Source organism: Hevea brasiliensis, chromosome 1 (genome assembly GCF_030052815.1).
Source record: "Hevea brasiliensis isolate MT/VB/25A 57/8 chromosome 1, ASM3005281v1, whole genome shotgun sequence".
In the NCBI taxonomy this organism is placed as follows: Eukaryota; Viridiplantae; Streptophyta; class Magnoliopsida; order Malpighiales; family Euphorbiaceae; genus Hevea; species Hevea brasiliensis.
This window is the reverse complement of record NC_079493.1, coordinates 1015850-1034893: the sequence shown is the minus strand read 5'-3', so window position 1 is coordinate 1034893 and position 19044 is coordinate 1015850. Positions and strand designations below refer to the sequence as shown.

Below are 19044 nucleotides of genomic sequence, written 5' to 3'. Positions count from 1 at the left end.
GTGTTTGCAGTGTGTTTTCCGTTGGTTTTGCAGGTTGATTTTACTTAGTAGCTGCCATAGATAGTAATCGTTGTTGCTGTTTATGTTGTATATCATAGGACAAAATGGAAATGGATGTCGAGGCTTATTTGCGGCGACGATATGAAAGTCAAATTGCTGACATTGAGATTGTGGAGAAGGAGGACCTAGATCTTGTAGGTCATTTTATGTTATTTGTCACTGGCTTTATGCATCTACCGGTCCTTTTGAGCATTACAAGTTTCTTTTTATTTTTTGGTTTGGTTTGGTTCCTTTTTTTTTTTTAATTTATTATGTTGTTATCTTTTTCATAAGAAGTTAAATTGTATGAGCGTGTCTGAGCAAGAAAGATTTAATTCTATGATTTCAAATGATGGGTTTGAAGATGATTTTAGTTTAAATTGCTTGAATATTATTTTTTTATTCAGCTTTAATGTTTTGTTCTTTTCTATGCTATTGACCTTCGATTTAACTTTTATGCGCCATTTTATCAAGTTGATTTATTCTGATGGCTTTACATGCTCATTGACAGAAAAACCATTTGTCCGGTTTGCACAAACTATATTTAAAAATATCTTTTTCTACTGTTCAACAACTAATGGATGTGAAGAAAGATCTATTGCATGTTGTTGAAAGAAACCAGGAAAAGTTTGATGCTGCTGAAGCATATGAGTCCATATTAACAGGAAAAAGGTAACTATTGTTAGTCTTCCTTCACATTCTGTATGCATGATGCAACATTTGGCTTCAAGTTCTAATAGGACCCCTTTTTTCAGGGGAAAGCTGCATTATTTTCACAATGCACTTCTTGTTCAATTGTAAACTTGACTATTTGCATCTTAATTTTAGTATATATCTGATACTCATATTATTGTGATAACTGATTAGCAGAGAACAAAGACCTCAAGATCTTCTAGATTGTATAGTTGATCTCCGGGAGTATGATGTTCCATACCATGTTCGTTTTGCTATAGACAATGGTGATTTCTTATGCATTTCTGTTGGTTTTGAAACTGTTTTACTATACATTGCATGCAAAGTTAAATGAATTGCATAGTTATTGGATGATGACATGAAATTCCACTACGCAGATATCCGATGTGGGCAATGGTATGATGTTAGTGTATCCAATAGAGGCATTCTACTTGAAAAGAGGACTGATCTTCTGCAACGTGCTGAAGTTCGTGTATGCGCATTTGATATTGAAACTACCAAGCTTCCTTTGAAGTTTCCAGATGCTGATTATGATCTAATAATGATGATATCATACATGGTTGATGGGCAAGGGTACTTGATTATTAACAGAGAGGTACATATGATGAGTTTGCTTTTTTAGCGATCCATTTCTTGTTAAGTTTGTGGTTTTACACGTAATAAGTCTTTGACAAGTGTAATTGCTCATGGGCTACCCATTAAATCAACAGGATTAAATAATGTGCATGCTGGTATGTTGAATTTGATAAAGTCCTTTACTGAATTGCTTCACTAGACTTAATCTTTTCGTAGAATCTCTTATGAAAAGAATGATTCTGGGGAAGTCTAAAGTCTCTTGTGTTTGCTTTACATTATTTCCAAAACTTTTTTGGAAGATAAAAAAAATATTCTTGCCTGTTGTTCAATTATGAAGGTGTATTGGTTTATGTCTGGAAATTTTATTCACAACCAGGATGTGCTGGTTTGTGGTGAGTCTTGAGTCCTAACTGAGGGGAGCTTGGTTCAGGATGCTTCTATACTGTGTTTCTGTATTATATGCTCTCATTCAAAGGAGGGTTTGCATTATGAGAGAGCTTAGAGGAAGCAGGTTGATCTTTAATTCCATAGACAACCATTATGAGGTTTTACAATCAGTTTTATGACCATTTTGTGTGACTTTATTGCCAAAGCTTGAAAGTTAAACAAGAAGCAAAAGGGATAATATTTTGATATTCTATTTTCTAAAAGAGATTTTCTTTTTTTTTTTTTTATGAATAATAATGTAAAACAGCAAGGTGCAATTTATATAATTTGTGAGGAATTTTGGTTGGTATTAGGTCAAAGGGAAATATGTTTTCACTTACAGGAATGAAACAATAAATCTGAAAAATATGCTTACCAGTAGAAATTGTCAACTTCAAAGGTCCAGGCTAGATTGCTATGGAGGTTGCATGTCACCATTGAATAAATGGCATTCATTTAAGTAGATGTTTATACGCAGCACGGTAGTGTGTTTTTGGGCCATTCGCCATGGGGAAGAACAAAGTATATTAAGGTCATAACTATAACAAAACCAGATAGTTGACTTCAAATAAAATTTAGAGGATTTTCAAAATGAATTTTACTATTGCTTTTTGTAACGAAATTGACATTTTCCTTGAGGATTTTCATGAGGCAGTGTGGGAAGGAAAAAAATGGTAGAATATGATGTTTAACCATGACATTGATTGATTTTGTGAAGCAAGAGAAGTTAATCAGTTTATAGAGAATAGAAATGCTTGTTTTCCCTAAAGCAAAAAAAAAAAAAAATCTCTATCTCCCTCTCAGAAGCTCTATCTGTGTATTCATATATCCATTTTTGTCTCTTATCTCCTCTTCCAATCTCCATTCTATTTATTTAAACCCTTAACATTAGTTTACATGTTAATCAAATTGTTGCACTTAAGTTCAGTGTGTAGGAGAAGATATAGAGGATTTAGAGTATACTCCAAAACCAGAATTTGAAGGGTGCTTCAAAGTCACCAATGTGCAAAATGAGGTATTGAAGATTTATCAATCTTTGCATGAGATATTTTTGGGATGCTGATGCATATATTTATCTTGGTTTATGATTTTGTGCTACTTGCAGGTAGAACTTCTTAGACAGTGGTTTGCTCACATGCAAGAGGTGAAACCTGGTATTTATGTTACGTACAATGGTGATTATTTTGATTGGCCATTTCTGGAAAGCAGAGCAGCTTATCATGGGTTGAAGATGAGTGATGTATGCAGCCTGTTCCTGTTGCATACTTGCATTCACTTACAAACTCTTATAAGTTTGGACTTATGGCTCTTTGTATTATTAAAACATTACTATTTAAACAAATTCAGTCAAATACTGTTGCATTTTTCATTGTAAGAAGTGTAAATATCTATGTTGTTTTTGTTTCTTCTTCTTCTTCTTCCCCCCCTTTTTTTTTTGCCTTATCCACTTATTTTTCCTCTAGGATAGTCATTTAAATTACTAACATATCTCTTGCTATATAAATATGATATGCAATACTGAAAATTTATAATTTGAAACATCAGATAATGTACATATTACTACAATTTTTTAGGCTTTCAGCTACCACTGGTTCTCATAAAGCCTTTTGTTTTTAAATTTGTTGGGTGGTGGGAATGGGTGGGATAAGGGCTTAAGGAGAAGAAAAACCTAATAAATTTTCAGCTTTTTTTTTTTAATTTTATTATTTCTTTTATGGCGCATAATTTACTTCCCCCTTAGTCAATCGCTGGGATAATAAAGAGTATGGTTCATACAACTGAAATTGCTGTTGGCTTTCTGTTTTATGTTGGGTAATTCAGTATTGTTTTTCAAAGAAAATTTTGTTTTCCATTTAATCTTGATTTCATGTGGCACGCCTTAGTGCTATAGCAAACTTGAATTTATTAATCTTGGAAAGTATTATAATTAGGTTTCTTATCTTTGATAACTGTCAAACTTTTTATCTGAGTATAAGACTGGTGAATTTTCATTTTACTGTACAGGGGATAATGCCATCAATTCATTGCATTTCAAGCATTTGTCACATATTTAAATTATTGCTGCTTTGTTTCTGTTTCGAGTTTACAGGAGGTTGGCTTTTCATGTGACAAGAATCAAGGGGAGTGTCGTGCTAAATTTGCTTGCCATTTGGATTGTTTTGCATGGGTCAAACGTGATAGTTATTTGCCTCAGGGGAGTCATGGTCTTAAGGTGCAACCTTCCCCCTTGGGTTCTTCCTTTATTGGCTTTTAGTTTATGTTTGTCAGAGAAACTATATTTTAAAATTAAATTTCTTGTTTTCATTCTAGTAACCATGCCGTTGTCGGACTTTTTGATTTATTTTTTTTGGTTATTACTCTATAATGAGCAAACAAATTATTGTTGTACTAACAATTCCAAATATGAAGATGGTTGCTAGTATATGCCAGTCATCAGTGATACTCTTAATTTTCTTTTGAACAACTTTGTTCATTGTATAGATACAACCCTATAGACAGGCTGCCATAATTTGAATTTGGAATTATTCAAATTTTTTGTTCACTCAATTTGTTGAACTTTGTCGCTCCAAAATTTTAGGTAGGCATTTACAATTTTCATGTTTCCCTTTTTCCATCAATTGAAGTACCAGAATTTTCTGAAAGAAATGATTGTAGTGGTTTGTGTATGTTGATCTCTGAAGAAACGTATCATGCATCCATTGGGTGAATGAAGTCTTTCAGATAGGATGATCGCTGATAATTTTAGAACTTAGAAACACAACACCTTTATATTGTAGTTCTGTTGGATGAAGTTTGCAATCCAACTTTATGCAAACGTACTATATAACCTTTGCTCTTTAGGCAATGGATGCAGGACTTAAATCTTTGATTATTCTTGTGCAATTTTCATGAATTATAGAGTTGCTATTAAGCTCAATTTCGTCTTTCTGTACCATGTAAATTGATCTATTTTCTTTTTCTTGATATTTCAGGCTGTTACAAAGGCAAAATTAGGTTATGATCCATTGGAGGTGAATCCAGAAGACATGGTTCGCTTTGCTAAAGAAAATCCACAGGTACTCAATAAGAAGTTTTCTACTATTGTAGCTCTCTTTTGTCAATAATGAGCATTGAGCAATGTCACTTTTTACTCCATCTGCATTTTTAGCATTGATTACAGTTTAGATATATATTTTTAATAACTAAATATTGAATTTGTTTTATGTGCATTCTCTATATTGGAACATTTCTGATACTGTTTTTGTTTCTGCAAAAATAATGACAGATGATGGCCTCCTATTCAGTTTCTGATGCTGTTGCAACTTATTTTTTGTACATGACCTATGTTCATCCTTTCATTTTTTCCCTTGCAACTATAATTCCTATGTCACCTGATGAGGTTTTGCGCAAAGGCAGTGGAACACTTTGTGAAATGCTTCTTATGGTGCAGGTGGGCTAGTGTACGCATTTTGCAGAAACTTTGGCTATCTCTTGTTTTGCCTTTTCCCTGCAATTTTTTTTATTTTTACTTCGTATTTTCTTACAGTCCTACAAGGCAAATGTTATCTGCCCTAACAAACACCAATCTGACCCTGAGAAGTTCTATAAGAACCACCTTCTTGAGAGCGAGACATATATTGGTGGCCATGTGGAGTGCCTTGAAAGTGGTGTTTTCAGATCTGATCTACCTACTAGTTTTAAGCTTGATCCATCAGCATATGATGTAAGTGTTTCCTTCCGAGCAATTGGTGCAACAATGTGAACTGCATAGATAAGCTTGTAACCATTACTTTCATGTTTTGGTATAGATCTATTTGGTAGCTCATATTTTTGTGCACATATAACCCTCTTCAACATTTACAATTCACTTACATTTGGAAAATTTCCAAATGCCACCCTTTGTAGTAGTACTCAGATTAACATAACCATGTTTGCAAATAAACTATTTGGTGTCATTATCATGTGGTAAATAAACCCTTCATAGCATGATGGACTTACCTGTCTAATGCAAATATAAAACGATTGCCAATGAAGGGAATTTGGCTTCTTAATCAAACTTTTTGTTCATGAACAATGAACCTGATTCTAGCTGTGAAGGCAATAGGCTTCTTTGGTAATTGGAACAACTTCATAGGTGGCTAGTCCTTATAGATTGATTTATTGGCCTTCCATGTAGGACTTTCTTTTCCCTCACCAAACATTCATTTTTATATTTCTTCCTGCAATTAGGGGAGGCATTGCGAAATCCAAGGTGACTTAGTTTCTTGCATGTTGTCATTGTTCAAAGTGAGCTTTTGTCTTGTTTTGACATTGTTGAGAACGATAAATTTGGAGGAAAAATAATCTTTCTTCTTGTATATTAACCATATACATGGTTCCCTATTTATATAGGGTGAGTTACAAACACAAAAGGAAACTAAATAAAGAATTAGCTAATTATAGGGATTCTAATTACATAAGTTTCCTATAATTACTGATACACCTAATAATTACAAGGATTCTAACACTCCCCTTGAAGTTAGTTCATGGATATTACACATGCCCAACTTGCAAACTAAAGTGTGAAAAACTTTGCTGCTGAGACCCTTGGTGAACACATTAGCTAGTTGCTTTTTTGAAGCTATATACTCAATAGTTAATGAGCCATCTACTACCTTTTCTTTTATGAAGTGTCGACCAATTTCTGTGTTTGGTTCTATCATGCTGAACAGGATTGTAGACGATATTAATAGCAGCCTTATTATCACAAAACAAGGATGAGCTATTTGTTTATGACAACTTTAATTCTTTCATCAACTTTTGCAACCATAGTAGTTCACAAACTCCCTGTGCCATGGCTCTATACTCAGCTTCCGCACTTGATCTAGCAGTTACACTCTGTTTCTTGCTTTTCCAAGTAACAAGATTTCCTCCAACAAATGTACAATATCCCGAGGTTGACCTTTTGTCATTAAGAGAACTAGCCCAATCTGCATCTGTAAAAACTTCTATCTGTAAATGACCATTCTTAGAGAAAAGTAGACTTTTCCCAGGCGTAGACTTCGGATATCTGATAATACGCAACACAACCTCCCAATGAGATATCCGAGGGTCGTGCATATACTGGCTTACTAGGCTTACTGCATAGGCTATATCTGGCCTAGCATGTGAGAGATAAATTAACCTCCTAACCATCCTTTGATATCTCCTCATGTCAACTAATTCACCAACACCAGCTTGTAACTTATGGTTGGTTTCAATAGGAGTGTCTATGGGTTTACACCCTAACATGCTAGTTTCTTTTAACAAATCCAGGATATATTTTCTTTGGGAGATAAAAACCCTTTATCATATCTAGCAGCTTCAATTCCAAGAAAATACCGCAGTTTTCCCAAATCCTTAACTTCAAACTCTTGGGCGAAGAGAGTTTTCAATTGAACAATTTCCTCCCTGTCATCTCCTGTCACAACTATATCATCCACATAGACAATAAGTAAAGTGATCTTAACTCTAAAATGTCTTATGAATGAGGTATGATCAGCATTGCTTTGATGATAGCCAAAGGAAATCATTGCTTTACTGAATCTATCAAACCACGCCCTTGGTGACTGTTTCAAATCATACAAGGCTTTCTTCAACCTACAAACCTTCCCTTTACTCTTAACATCATCAAAACCTGAAGGAATTTCCATATACACTTTTTCTTCCAGATCTCCATGTAAAAAGGCATTTTTGACATCAAACTGTTGAAGATCCCACTCAAGGTTGGCTGCACAGGATAGCAACACTTTGATGGTATTCATCTTTGCAACAGGTGCAAATGTCTCTTCATAATAAACTCCATAGGTCTGTGTATAGCCCTTTGCTACTAGTCTGGCCTTATATCTTTCAATTGATCCATTTGCCCTGTGTTTTACTGTGAACACTCATTTACATCCCACTGGTTTCTTTTCTAATGAAGAGTCAACAAGATCCCATGTTCCATTTTTTGCCAAAGCTTTCATCTCTTCAACCATGGCTGCCTTCCACTTTGGATCAAGGTATGCCTCCTTTCAATCCTGTGGTACAGATACAGAAGAAACAGACAATACAAAGGCTCTATAGAAGGGAGACAAAGAGTCAGGACACAAATTTGGACATAGGATATTTAATACAAGATCTAACTCCTTTTTTGATAGCAATGGAAATATCAAGATCATTAGTAGAAGAATTAGGGCCAAAGTCTGAATTATTAAGAATCAAAGGAAACTCACCTTCTTCTGAATGTTCATGAATTGAATCTAGGACATCAGGTTGATCAGTGGTATCATGCTCAACCCCTGTATCATCGTCAACACTCATATTTACCTTGTTTCGTCGAGTATACCTTAGCAAATCCTCTCTATCCAATCTCCATGAGGTTTTTGGTTTGGATGTTTGGTCTTGGTTAGGAGCATCACTAATAGGTAATGAAAAAGGTAGGGAAATATCAGAAGATACCTTTCCTTCCTGTGCTCCCCGTGAAGAGGTAACTATGTGGAAAAATATGGTTCAAACTCTCTAAAAGTAACATCCATGCTTACAAAGTATTTTCTTGATGGTGGATGATAACACTTATATCCCTTTTTGGTTCTTGAATAACCAACAAATACACATCTAAGAGCTTTAGGCTCTAATTTGCCCACATTATTCTAATGAACAAAACAAATACACCCAAAGATTTTTGGAGGAGTATAAGAATTGGTACCCTGTAGAACCTCTAAAGGACTCTTAAAGTTCAATGTTTTCGGGGGCATTCTATTGATTAGATATGTTGCTGACAAGACAACATTACCCCAATATGGTTTAGGAACACTCATAGTGAACATAAGAGACCTAGCTACCTCAAGAAAATGTCTATTCTTTCTTTCAGACACCCTATTTTGTTCACTAGTGTTAAGACAACTAGTTTGATGCAATATACCAAAAGACTCCATATAGGCACTAAAAGCAATATTAACATATTCTGTCCCATTATCTGTTCTGAAAATTTTAACCTTTGCATCAAATTGAGTGCAAATCATTTTATGAAATTGTTGAAAACAAGTAAATACCTCACTTTTTGCTTTCATCAAATATACCCAAGTTAATCTGGTGCAACAATCAATAAAGGTAACAAACCATCGACAACCAGATAAAGAAACAGTTTGGGTAGGTCCCCACACATTAGAATGAATAGTCTCAAAAGGAACCAAGCTTTTATTATTAATTGAAAGATAAAAATGTCTTGTGTGTTTAGCAAGTTCACAAGCATTACAAACAAGTAATTCAGATTTGCACTTTTTAAACAAAACATGATATAACTGTTCTAAAACTTGAAAAGAAGGATGTCTTATACGTCTATGCCACTAAATAATCTCATCATTAGTAGTCATAGAGTGTCCTAGCAAAGCTTGGTCTGGAACCCCACATTTGTCATCTAGAAAATACAGGCCATCTTGCATTCTACCATTGCTAATCGTCCGTCCCATTTTCAGTTCCTAAAAAACATAGTATGTAGGAAAAAAATTCAATTTTGCAATTAAGGGCTTGAGTAAGAGCACTGACAGACAACAAATTTATAGGAAAACTAGGAACATGAAGAATTGAAGTAAGGTTAAGTGTAGGAGTACAAGCAACAGAACCTGTACCGGAAATAGTAGTTAAAGGTCTGTCTGTTATACAGACTTTTTCTTTTCCTGAGCATGGAAAGTAAGTCAAAAATTTGTTTGAAAAGCCTGTCATATATTTGTTTGCTCCTGAATTTATGACCCAAAAAGATTTATCAAGATTGGCAAGAAGAGATATTCCTGACTTGACAAAGTTAAAGGAAGCAACAGTGATTGATTTGAACTCCAATTGTGACAACAAACGTTTTCAGGGTCTGAATTTCTGAACTTGAAAAACTCCTATTATTAGAAATTTCTTCAAATGATTCCATTATCTCAGAAACATGTGCTTGAGGTTTGGAAGAACCCATCCTTTTTCCTCCATGCCCTTTAGTTGGACGACCATGTAATTTTCAGCAATATTCCTTTGTATGTTTTGACTTGCCACAATAATCACAGTGTAGATGATCCTTATTGGATGCTTGTGATTGTTCTTTAGAGGAAGCAGCTATTAGTCCTGCTTTGTCAACTAGTAAAGAATAAACCATAGCATTTCTGTGACTCTCCTCTTGCTGTACATAGGAGTAAGTTTTAAGGAAGGTATGGGCTCCTTACCAAGAACCTGAATTCGTACTTGATCATACTCCATATTTAGTCTAGCAAAAAAATCATAGATCTGTTCTTTCTCAATCAAATTTTGAAATTTAACAGCTTCTGCAGGACATGTAGCTTGAAAGTCCTAATAGTAATCTAGTTCCTGCTGCAAACCGGTCAATTCAGCATAATACTGAGCAATAGTCATCTTACCTTGTTTCATACCATGAACCTTGTTTCTCAATTCATAAATCTGTGCATCATTCCCAACTTGAGAATAGGTTTGGAAAACAACATTCCAAATGGTAGCTGCACTATCCAATAGCAAATACCCACGAGCTATATGTGGTTGCATAGAACTGATGAGCCATAACATGATAAGAGAATTTTCTGACTCCCACTGACTGCAGGTTGAAGTCGAAGTATATGGTTTTTTCTTATCTCCGGTAAGATACCCCTGTAGTCCTCTAGCTTGAATGAACAAAAGACAAAACCTTGACCAAGCAAGATAGTTGGTTCCATCAAATTTCACAGGACTAATTTGCATAGAGGGATTGTCACTTACAAAATTAATTTTTGAATCTACCATCTTTCCATCAGCCATATTTAACAAAGAACAAGGGAAATTACACAACAAGGAGTGATGGGTTGAACAGAGTTGCAGTACAGGGGCGAGGTTGCCGGAAAGAGATTCGGTCGGAAAAAGTCCTCGGAAAGAGCTCCACCCCCTAGTCCGTGTGTGAGACGCTGGGGACAAACAAGGCGCGTGTATTCACTCGCGTGGTCGGATGGCTGTGATTCCTCCGGGAAGGTGCCGTTTGAGGGGGGTGGTGATGTCCAATTCCCGTCGTAGGCGGCGCTCCAAGTACTGACCTTTATAAAACCCTAGACTCGATACTGTTCGGAGAAATTTATGCCAAAAAAATTTTGCTCTGCTCTGGTACCATGTTGAGAATGATAAATTTGGAGGAAAACTAATCTTTCTTCTTGTATATTAACCATAAACATGGTTCCCTATTTATATAGGGTGAGTTACAAACACAAAAGAAAACTAAATAAAGAATTAGCTAATTACAGGGATTCTAATTACATAAGTTTTCTATAATTACTGATACACCTAATAATTACAAGGATTCTAACAGAAATGCAATGCATTGGAAGTTTTTTCATGTTCCATTTAAATTCAACTATTAGTTGCAAAGCTGCATTTGTCATTCTTTCTACCCCTTTTTTGGGTTCTTATACTGGTATTCTATAAACCACATTTAATAAGATTTCTTAATAATAACTACTTTATGTTAATGATAATATTCTTAATTGCAGTGACTTAATGTCAATGTTATAACTTCCATTTCACTAATGTTGGAACACTTTGATTTCTAGCAATTGATTGGAAACCTTGATCGAGATCTTCAATATGCCATAAGAGTAGAGGGTAAGATGGACTTGGATTCAGTCTCCAATTATGATGAAGTGAAGAATGCCATCATGGAAAAGGTGCTGATAATACTTCCCTTGTTGATGCTAATATCAAGAGGGAATAAGTGGTTCTTAATGTCTTCCTTCTTATGCAGCTTGTAAAGTTGAGAGATGAACCCACGCGTGAGGAGTGCCCCCTCATTTATCATTTAGATGTGGCTGCAATGTACCCAAACATTATTTTGACAAACAGGCTTCAGGTATGATGATCAATGAATTGCTTTGTGGATAGTAGTTTCTTATAAAACTTTAATTTTGTTTTATGTTTCAATTTAATTAATATAGTGTTAGTTAGAATCTGGAGATAGACACAAATTATGAAAGTTTTTGCTAAAGTTAAAAAAATGAAACATTAAGGCTTAGTGTCCTACACTCACTGCTTGTGGTTACCTGGAACCAAAGTTTTTGTTTTTGAGGTATTTGTGGGAAGGCTGAGTGTTCCCTGAGAATTTGGAGAGTTTTTGGAAGTGAAATATAGAGGTTTTGGCCAAAGAAATTAAGTGCAGAGCTTACATGATTATGCTCTGTTTATAGTTGGAGTTAGGTTGCTGCAGAATACTTGCAGTACATTGTCATAACTGTCACAGTAAAATATTTTGTCTGCTAGCAGCTGCATACTTTTGTTTTTTTCTTCCAGTATCCTTTCAAAAAATAATCCTTGCAATCAACATGTATTGAGGTTTCTTTTTAAATTTCAGCCTCCCTCTATAGTTACAGAAGAGATTTGTACTGCATGTGACTTCAACCGCCCAGATAAAACTTGTCTTCGAAAGCTTGAATGGGTTTGGCGTGGAGAGATCTTTATGGCAAAGAAAAGGTTCTTTCTCTTTTTTATCCATCATCTTTCTCGACTATTCTCTGGCTCTATTAGTGATTGACTGATACTTGCATATTTTGCATGCACATGACTATCAATTCAGTGACTATTATCATTTGAAGAAGCAAATTGAGTCTGAGTTTGTTGATGGTACTGATGGTCAGTTGTCAAAGTCTTTTCTTGACCTCTCTAAGATGGACCAACAATCAAAGCTGAAAGAGCGTCTAAAGAAATACTGTCAGAAGGTAAATTTCTACCTCTAGTAAAAAATTTACCCAAGCAAAGCCTGTCTTACTCTGTTTTGGCACCTTCTCTAGGCATATAAACGGGTGCTTGATAAACCTGTCACTGAACTTCGAGAAGCAGGGATCTGCATGCGTGAAAATCCATTTTATGTTGACACTGTTCGCAGGTATGCAATTTTTATTTTGTTGTATTATAAGTTTCATGCTAAAATTTCAGCTAAATAGTTATTTATGTGCCGTGAGCTCTTCATGATTTTTCATGTTATTTACTTCGGAAACTAAACCTTATTTTTATTAGGATATGCTTGTAAAATAGAGAGATTAAATTATAGATGGAACTTTATTTATGATATTTTTTTGTTATTATACTAAATCCTATTTCTTCAAACTGGATCAAGCTTTCGGGATAGAAGATATGAATATAAAGGACTTAATAAGGTTTGGAAGGGGAAGTTGTCAGAAGCCAAGGCTAGTGGAAATTCCATTAAGATCCAGGAAGCACAGGTATGAATGTTATTCATTTTATTGAGTGTTTTTAAAGTAGAGAAGTTTTCATGATTACAGAACTTGTTTCTGATACAAATTGCCTTTGCTCATGCTTGCAGGACATGGTTGTGCTTTATGATTCATTGCAACTTGCACACAAATGTATACTTAATTCCTTCTATGGATATGTCATGCGCAAGTGAGTTGTTGAAGTCCATTTCTTCTGATCCCCAATAACATCAACTTATTGTACTTGGCTGTCTAAACGCATCCTTGTCCTTTTCAAAATGTGCTCCTATTCCAGGGGTGCAAGATGGTACTCAATGGAAATGGCTGGGGTAGTTACTTATACAGGAGCAAAAATAATTCAGAATGCTCGCTTGCTTGTTGAAAAAATTGGAAAACCACTTGAATTGGACACGGATGGTATATGGTGTGTGCTCCCTGGATCTTTTCCAGAGAACTTTACCTTTAAAACAAAGTAAGATACTGCTCTTCATGGCTTACAATTCTGTATATTAATTAACAGTGGTGGCTGAATCTTCATTGTTTTTATGCCATTTATTTCATTTGTCGGATATTAGTCCATTAATTCCCGGAGAAAAAGTATATGCTAACTTTCATTTGGGAAATGTGTATTTCAGGGACTTAAAGAAAAAATTAACAATCTCATATCCCTGTGTTATGCTTAATGTTGATGTTGCAAGAAACAATACAAATGAGCAATACCAGGTCATTTTTCTTTATCTGTACTTTTTGACGTCTCAATGATGTGCTTTGAGTTGTTATGTTGTGACAGATAGGTTATTGTCTTCTCTTTTCCTTTTGATTGGAACTACACTGATTGTTTAAGATGCTTTGTTTTTAAACAGACGCTTGTTGATCCTGTAAATAAAACATATGCAACTCATAGTGAATGCTCAATTGAATTTGAAGTTGATGGCCCATACAAGGTAACATGGAATAGCACATAATTATTGCATTAAAAACTTTTTTTTTCTCTGTATTCCATTATTTATTTATTTTTTTACCATGTAGGCAATGATTCTTCCAGCTTCTAAAGAGGAAGGAATTTTAATTAAGAAGCGATATGCTGTCTTCAATGATGATGGAACATTGGCTGAGCTTAAAGGTTTTGAAATCAAGCGTAGAGGTGAGCTGAAGCTGATCAAAGTTTTCCAGGTATGAGTTACCCCTTTAGTATTCCAATTATGCTTCTATCTTGAGCCTTTTAATATCCTCTTTCTATTGTTCTTTTTTTCCTTCTGATTATTTCTGTTCCTAGGCTGAATGTTTCAACACATGTTTTCTAGGCTGAATGTTTCAACACATGGCATTATGTTTAATACATTGGTTGCAACTCTTGACACATTCCTATAACAAGTGAAATTGTACATAGCAAAGTCACACGTGATTGTTGGTGGTAAATGTCTATTAAAGCCTATGTTGCTTGGGTTAAAAATTTACTGTGTTAAATAAACGTGGGCTCTTTTATAAAACTGATGGTGCCTCTAGCACATGAAAATACTCAAATTGCCTAATTTCATGTTGTCTAAAAGCAAAAGATAAGATAGCAGCTTTGGAGGGACAACTAGGGAGATTCAGGAGATATGCTAGGTTGTGGTTCTATGGAGTGTTTGGTTGGAGTGAAATTCAAGCTAATTTTCAAGAATGCCATGCAAGTACTTAGGTCTAAGATAGTGTATGTCATGCAACTTCTAGTTTCTCAACTTTTGGTATTCTTAGATGGGTTTCTCAAGCAAAGTATGCAACTTTATTGGATATATTGTCAATTATTTTCTATTTTATTAGCCAAATTATAATAATAATCCAAACTTTTCGAATTTTTGCATTATAATCCAAACATTTAAATCTTGGCACAATTGTCCAAAATTTTCAAATTCATGAAAATTTTATCCAAATTTTAAGGACAATTGTGCCAAGATTTAAACGTTTCAATTAGAATGCAAAAACATGAAAAATGTTTGAGTTATTATTGTAATTTGGCAATTTTCTTATTGTTTTCTTATGTAGGAAACTGTAGAAAGAGATGATTCTCATTAATTTCAATTAATCTGTACATGGGTATATATATACAATTGATTTCTATAATTGTGTTCTACTAATTAGGAAGAAATCCTAAATAAGAAATCCTAAATAGGAATACTCAACTCAACTCAACTCAACTAAGCCTTTATCCCAAAAATTTGGGGTCGGCTATATGGATTCGCTTTTTCCACTCTGAACGATTTTGAGTTAAATCCTCAGAAATGTGTAATGCTTCTAAGTCATGCTGTACTACTCTCCTCCAAGTCAATTTAGGTCTACCATTTTTTTTCTTTCTATCCTCTAGCCTAATGTGCTCTACTTGTCTAACTGGAGCCTCCGTATGTCTACGCTTCACATGACCAAACCACCTCAATCTCCCTTCTCTCAACTTATCTTCAATTGGCACCACTCCTACCTTTTCTCTAATACTTTCATTACGGACTTTATCTAGTCTAGTATGGCCACTCATCCACCTTAACATTCTCATCTCTGCAACTCTTATCTTAGATGCATACGACTCTTTCAAAGGCCCAACACTCACTACCATATAGCATAGCCTATGGTCATGCGGTAAAATTTTCCTTTTAATTTATTGGGAATCTTACGATCACATAGAACTCCCGTGGCACGTCTCCACTTCAACCATCCAGCTTTAATCCTATGACTAACATCCTCCTCACATCCCCCATCTACTTGAAGGACTGAGCCTAGATATTTAAAGTGATTACTTTGGGACAGTGCCACTCCATTCAAACTAACTCCTTCCCTATCACCAGTTTGGCCTTCACTGAACTTGCAATGCATGTATTCTGTCTTCGTTCTACTTAACTTAAAACCCTTTGACTCTAGAGTACTTCTCCAAAGTTCTAGCTTCCTATTGACTCCTTCTCGTGTCTCATCTATCAGAACAATATCATCCGCAAACATCATGCACCAAGGAATACTCTCTTGTATATGTTTCATCAGTTCATCTAAAACTAATGTAAAAAGGTAAGGGCTTATGGCTGATCCTTGGTGTAATCCAATTGAAATTGGAAAATCTCTTGTGTCCCCTCCCACTGTGCGCACAATAGTAGTTGCTCCTTCATACATATCTTTCAATACTTGTATGTATCTAATAGATACCCTCTTTTGTTCTAACGCATTCCATAAGACCTCTCTTGGAACACTATCATAAGCCTTCTCCAAATCAATAAAAACCATGTGTAGATCTTTCTTCCCATCTCTATATTTCTCCATCAAGCTTCTAATGAGAAAGATCGCTTCCATAGTTGAACGACCAGGCATGAAACCAAATTGATTGAGAGAGATAGAAGTATCATGACGTAGTCGATGCTCCACAACTCTCTCCCACAACTTCATAGTATGGCTCATGAGTTTAATTCCCCTATAGTTTGAGCAACTCTGTATGTCTCCCTTATTTTTAAAAATAGGTACTAAAATACTCTTCCTCCATTCATCAGGCATTTTCTTTGAGTTTAGAATCTTATTAAATAATTTAGTTAACCATGCCACTCCCAAATCTCCCAAATACTTCCACACTTCAATTGGTATTTCATAGGGTCCACAGTCTTTACCTACTTTCATTCTCTTAAGTGCTTCCTTTACTTCTAAAGATCTAATCCTTCTAGTATAATTTACATTCTTTTCTATTGTTCTATAATCTATATTCACGCTATTTCCATTTTGACTATTATTAAAGAGATCATTAAAATAATTTCTCCATCTTTCTTTAATGTCCTCATCTTTCACCAACACTTTTCCTTCTTTATCCTTAATGCACCTAACTTGATTGAGATCTTGACATTTCCTTTCTCTACTCCTTGCTAATCTATAAATATCTTTCTCCCTTCTTTAGTTCCAAGTTTCTCATATAACTTTTCAAAGGCGTGCTCTTGCTTGGCTAATCGCCTTTTGCCTCTTTCTTTGCTATCTTGTACTGTTCATATGCCTCATTATTATCACATTTAGGTAATTTCTTATACCATTCCCTTTTTCTCTTCACTGCCTTTTGTACTTCCTCATTCCACCACCATCTCTCTTTTGAGGGTGGTCCATGTCCTTTAGACTCCCCAAGTACTTTTCTAGCTACTTCTCTAATCTTTGATGCCATCTGTATCCACATATCATTGGCCTCCATATCTAGCTTCCATACTTCGGACTCAAGAAGCTCATTTTTGAACTTCACTTGCTTTACTCCTTTGAACTCCCACCACTTTGTTCGAGCTACACTATTTCTTATGACCTTACTTGAATTGTTCCTAAACTTGACATCCAAGACCACCAACCTATGTTGACTTGTTAAAGCCTCTCCTGGAATGACCTTGCAATCCTTGCATAGAGCTCTATTTGTCTTCCTGGTTAAGAGGAAGTCGATTTGGCTTCTATGTTGCCCACTTTTGAAAGTCACTAAATGTGACTCTCTTTTTATAAAGTAGGTATTTGCTAGTATTAGGTCGTATGCCATATAGCAAAATCCAGGATACTTTTTCCCTCCTCATTTCGACTGCCAAAACCAAAACCTCCATGAACATTCTCATAACCTTGCCTATCACTTCCTACATGTCCATTCAAATCTCCACCAATGAAAACATTTTCTTCATTCGGTATGCTTTGCATTAAATCATCCATATCTTCCCAAAACCTTTGTTTACTCTCATTGTCTAATCCTATTTGTGGGGCATAAGCACTAACTATATTTATTGTTTCTCCGTCTAGTACTGGCTTTACTAGTATAATTCTATCTCCTACTCTTTTCACAGCTACTACTGCGTCTTTCAATGTCCTGTCTATGATTATACCCACTCCGTTCTTGTTTCTCTCCTTTCCGGTAAACCACATAACATAGTGATTGACTTTCCATAACACTCCCCCTCAAGTTGGAGCATAGATGTTAATCATGCCCAACCTGTTACAAATGTAGTCAATCCTAGCTCCATTCAGAGCTTTTGTGAAAATATCTCCTAACTGCTCTCCAGTTTTGATGTGTCCTGTTGAGATGATCTGTTGTTGAATCTTTTCACGAATAAAGTGACAATCAATCTCAATATGTTTGGTCCGCTCATGAAACACCGGATTAGAAGCAATATGAAGAGTAGCTTGATTATCACACCATAATTTCGCAGGCAGGGAAGTCTTAAAACCTGTCTCATCTAGTAATTGAAGTATCCACATTACCTCACATACTGATTGTGCCATGGCTCTGTATTCAGATTCAACACTATATCGAGAAACTACACTCTGCTTCTTGCTTCTCCAAGACACCAAATTTCCTCCAATAAAAACGCAATATCCAGTAGTTGACCTCCTGTCAACCTTAGATCCAGCTTTCGGCATCTGAAAAACATTCAACATTCAAATGCCCATGATTACATATAGCAAACCTCTTCCCTGAGCGCCTTCGGATAACACAAGATTTGTTCCAAGGCTTCCCAATGAGCAACGCTTGGGAAGACATAAACTGACTTACCACACTAACGGCATAAGCAATGTCAGGACGAGTGACTGTAATGTAGTTCAATTTTCCTACCAATCTCCTGTATCTCTCTGGATCTTCAAACAACTCACTATCCCCTGCTAACAATTGTAAAGTTGGAGTCATTGGTGCGCTATAAGGCTTAGCACCTAATTTTCCTGTCTCTGTCAATAGATCGAGGACATATTTTCTTTGAGACAAGAAAATACATTTCTTACTTCTCATAACTTCGATACCCAAGAAATACTTTAATAATCCCAAGTCTTTGGTCTGAAACTGAGTTTGGAGGAAGGTTTTAAGAGATGAAATACCTGCAGAGTCACTCCCAGTGATGACAATGTCATCCACATAGACTACCAAGAGAATTAGACCAGCCTCAGATTGCCTATAAAATACTGAGTGATCACACTTACTCTTTTGCTTACTAAATTCCTGTACTGCTTCACTGAATCTCCCAAACCATGCCCTAGGACTTTGTTTCAAGCCATAAAGAGACTTCCGAAGCCTACAAACTTTACCCAACTCCCCCTGAGCAACAAATTCAGGTGGTTGCTCCATATACACCTCCTCCTAAAGATCACCATGAAGGAAAGCATTCTT

General features: G+C 35.5%; 1 protein-coding gene across 2 annotated transcripts in view; it reads left to right on the top strand.

Moving 5' to 3' along the window:
* Nucleotides 1-19044, top strand: part of LOC110654153 (DNA polymerase epsilon catalytic subunit A) — a 43854-nt gene that overhangs the window by 723 nt on the left and 24087 nt on the right. For both annotated transcript variants that reach the window (XM_058132032.1, XM_021810057.2), the window contains exons 4-24: nt 99-194; nt 551-711; nt 910-998; nt 1110-1327; nt 2663-2749; nt 2840-2974; nt 3824-3946; nt 4707-4790; nt 5000-5164; nt 5261-5437; nt 11277-11390; nt 11468-11572; nt 12071-12189; nt 12293-12434; nt 12507-12601; nt 12833-12938; nt 13040-13119; nt 13225-13401; nt 13565-13652; nt 13793-13873; nt 13959-14102. In XM_058132032.1, the coding sequence (XP_057988015.1) occupies nt 99-194; nt 551-711; nt 910-998; nt 1110-1327; nt 2663-2749; nt 2840-2974; nt 3824-3946; nt 4707-4790; nt 5000-5164; nt 5261-5437; nt 11277-11390; nt 11468-11572; nt 12071-12189; nt 12293-12434; nt 12507-12601; nt 12833-12938; nt 13040-13119; nt 13225-13401; nt 13565-13652; nt 13793-13873; nt 13959-14102 (2586 nt within the window). The remainder of the gene's footprint in view (nt 1-98; nt 195-550; nt 712-909; nt 999-1109; nt 1328-2662; nt 2750-2839; nt 2975-3823; nt 3947-4706; nt 4791-4999; nt 5165-5260; nt 5438-11276; nt 11391-11467; nt 11573-12070; nt 12190-12292; nt 12435-12506; nt 12602-12832; nt 12939-13039; nt 13120-13224; nt 13402-13564; nt 13653-13792; nt 13874-13958; nt 14103-19044) is intronic.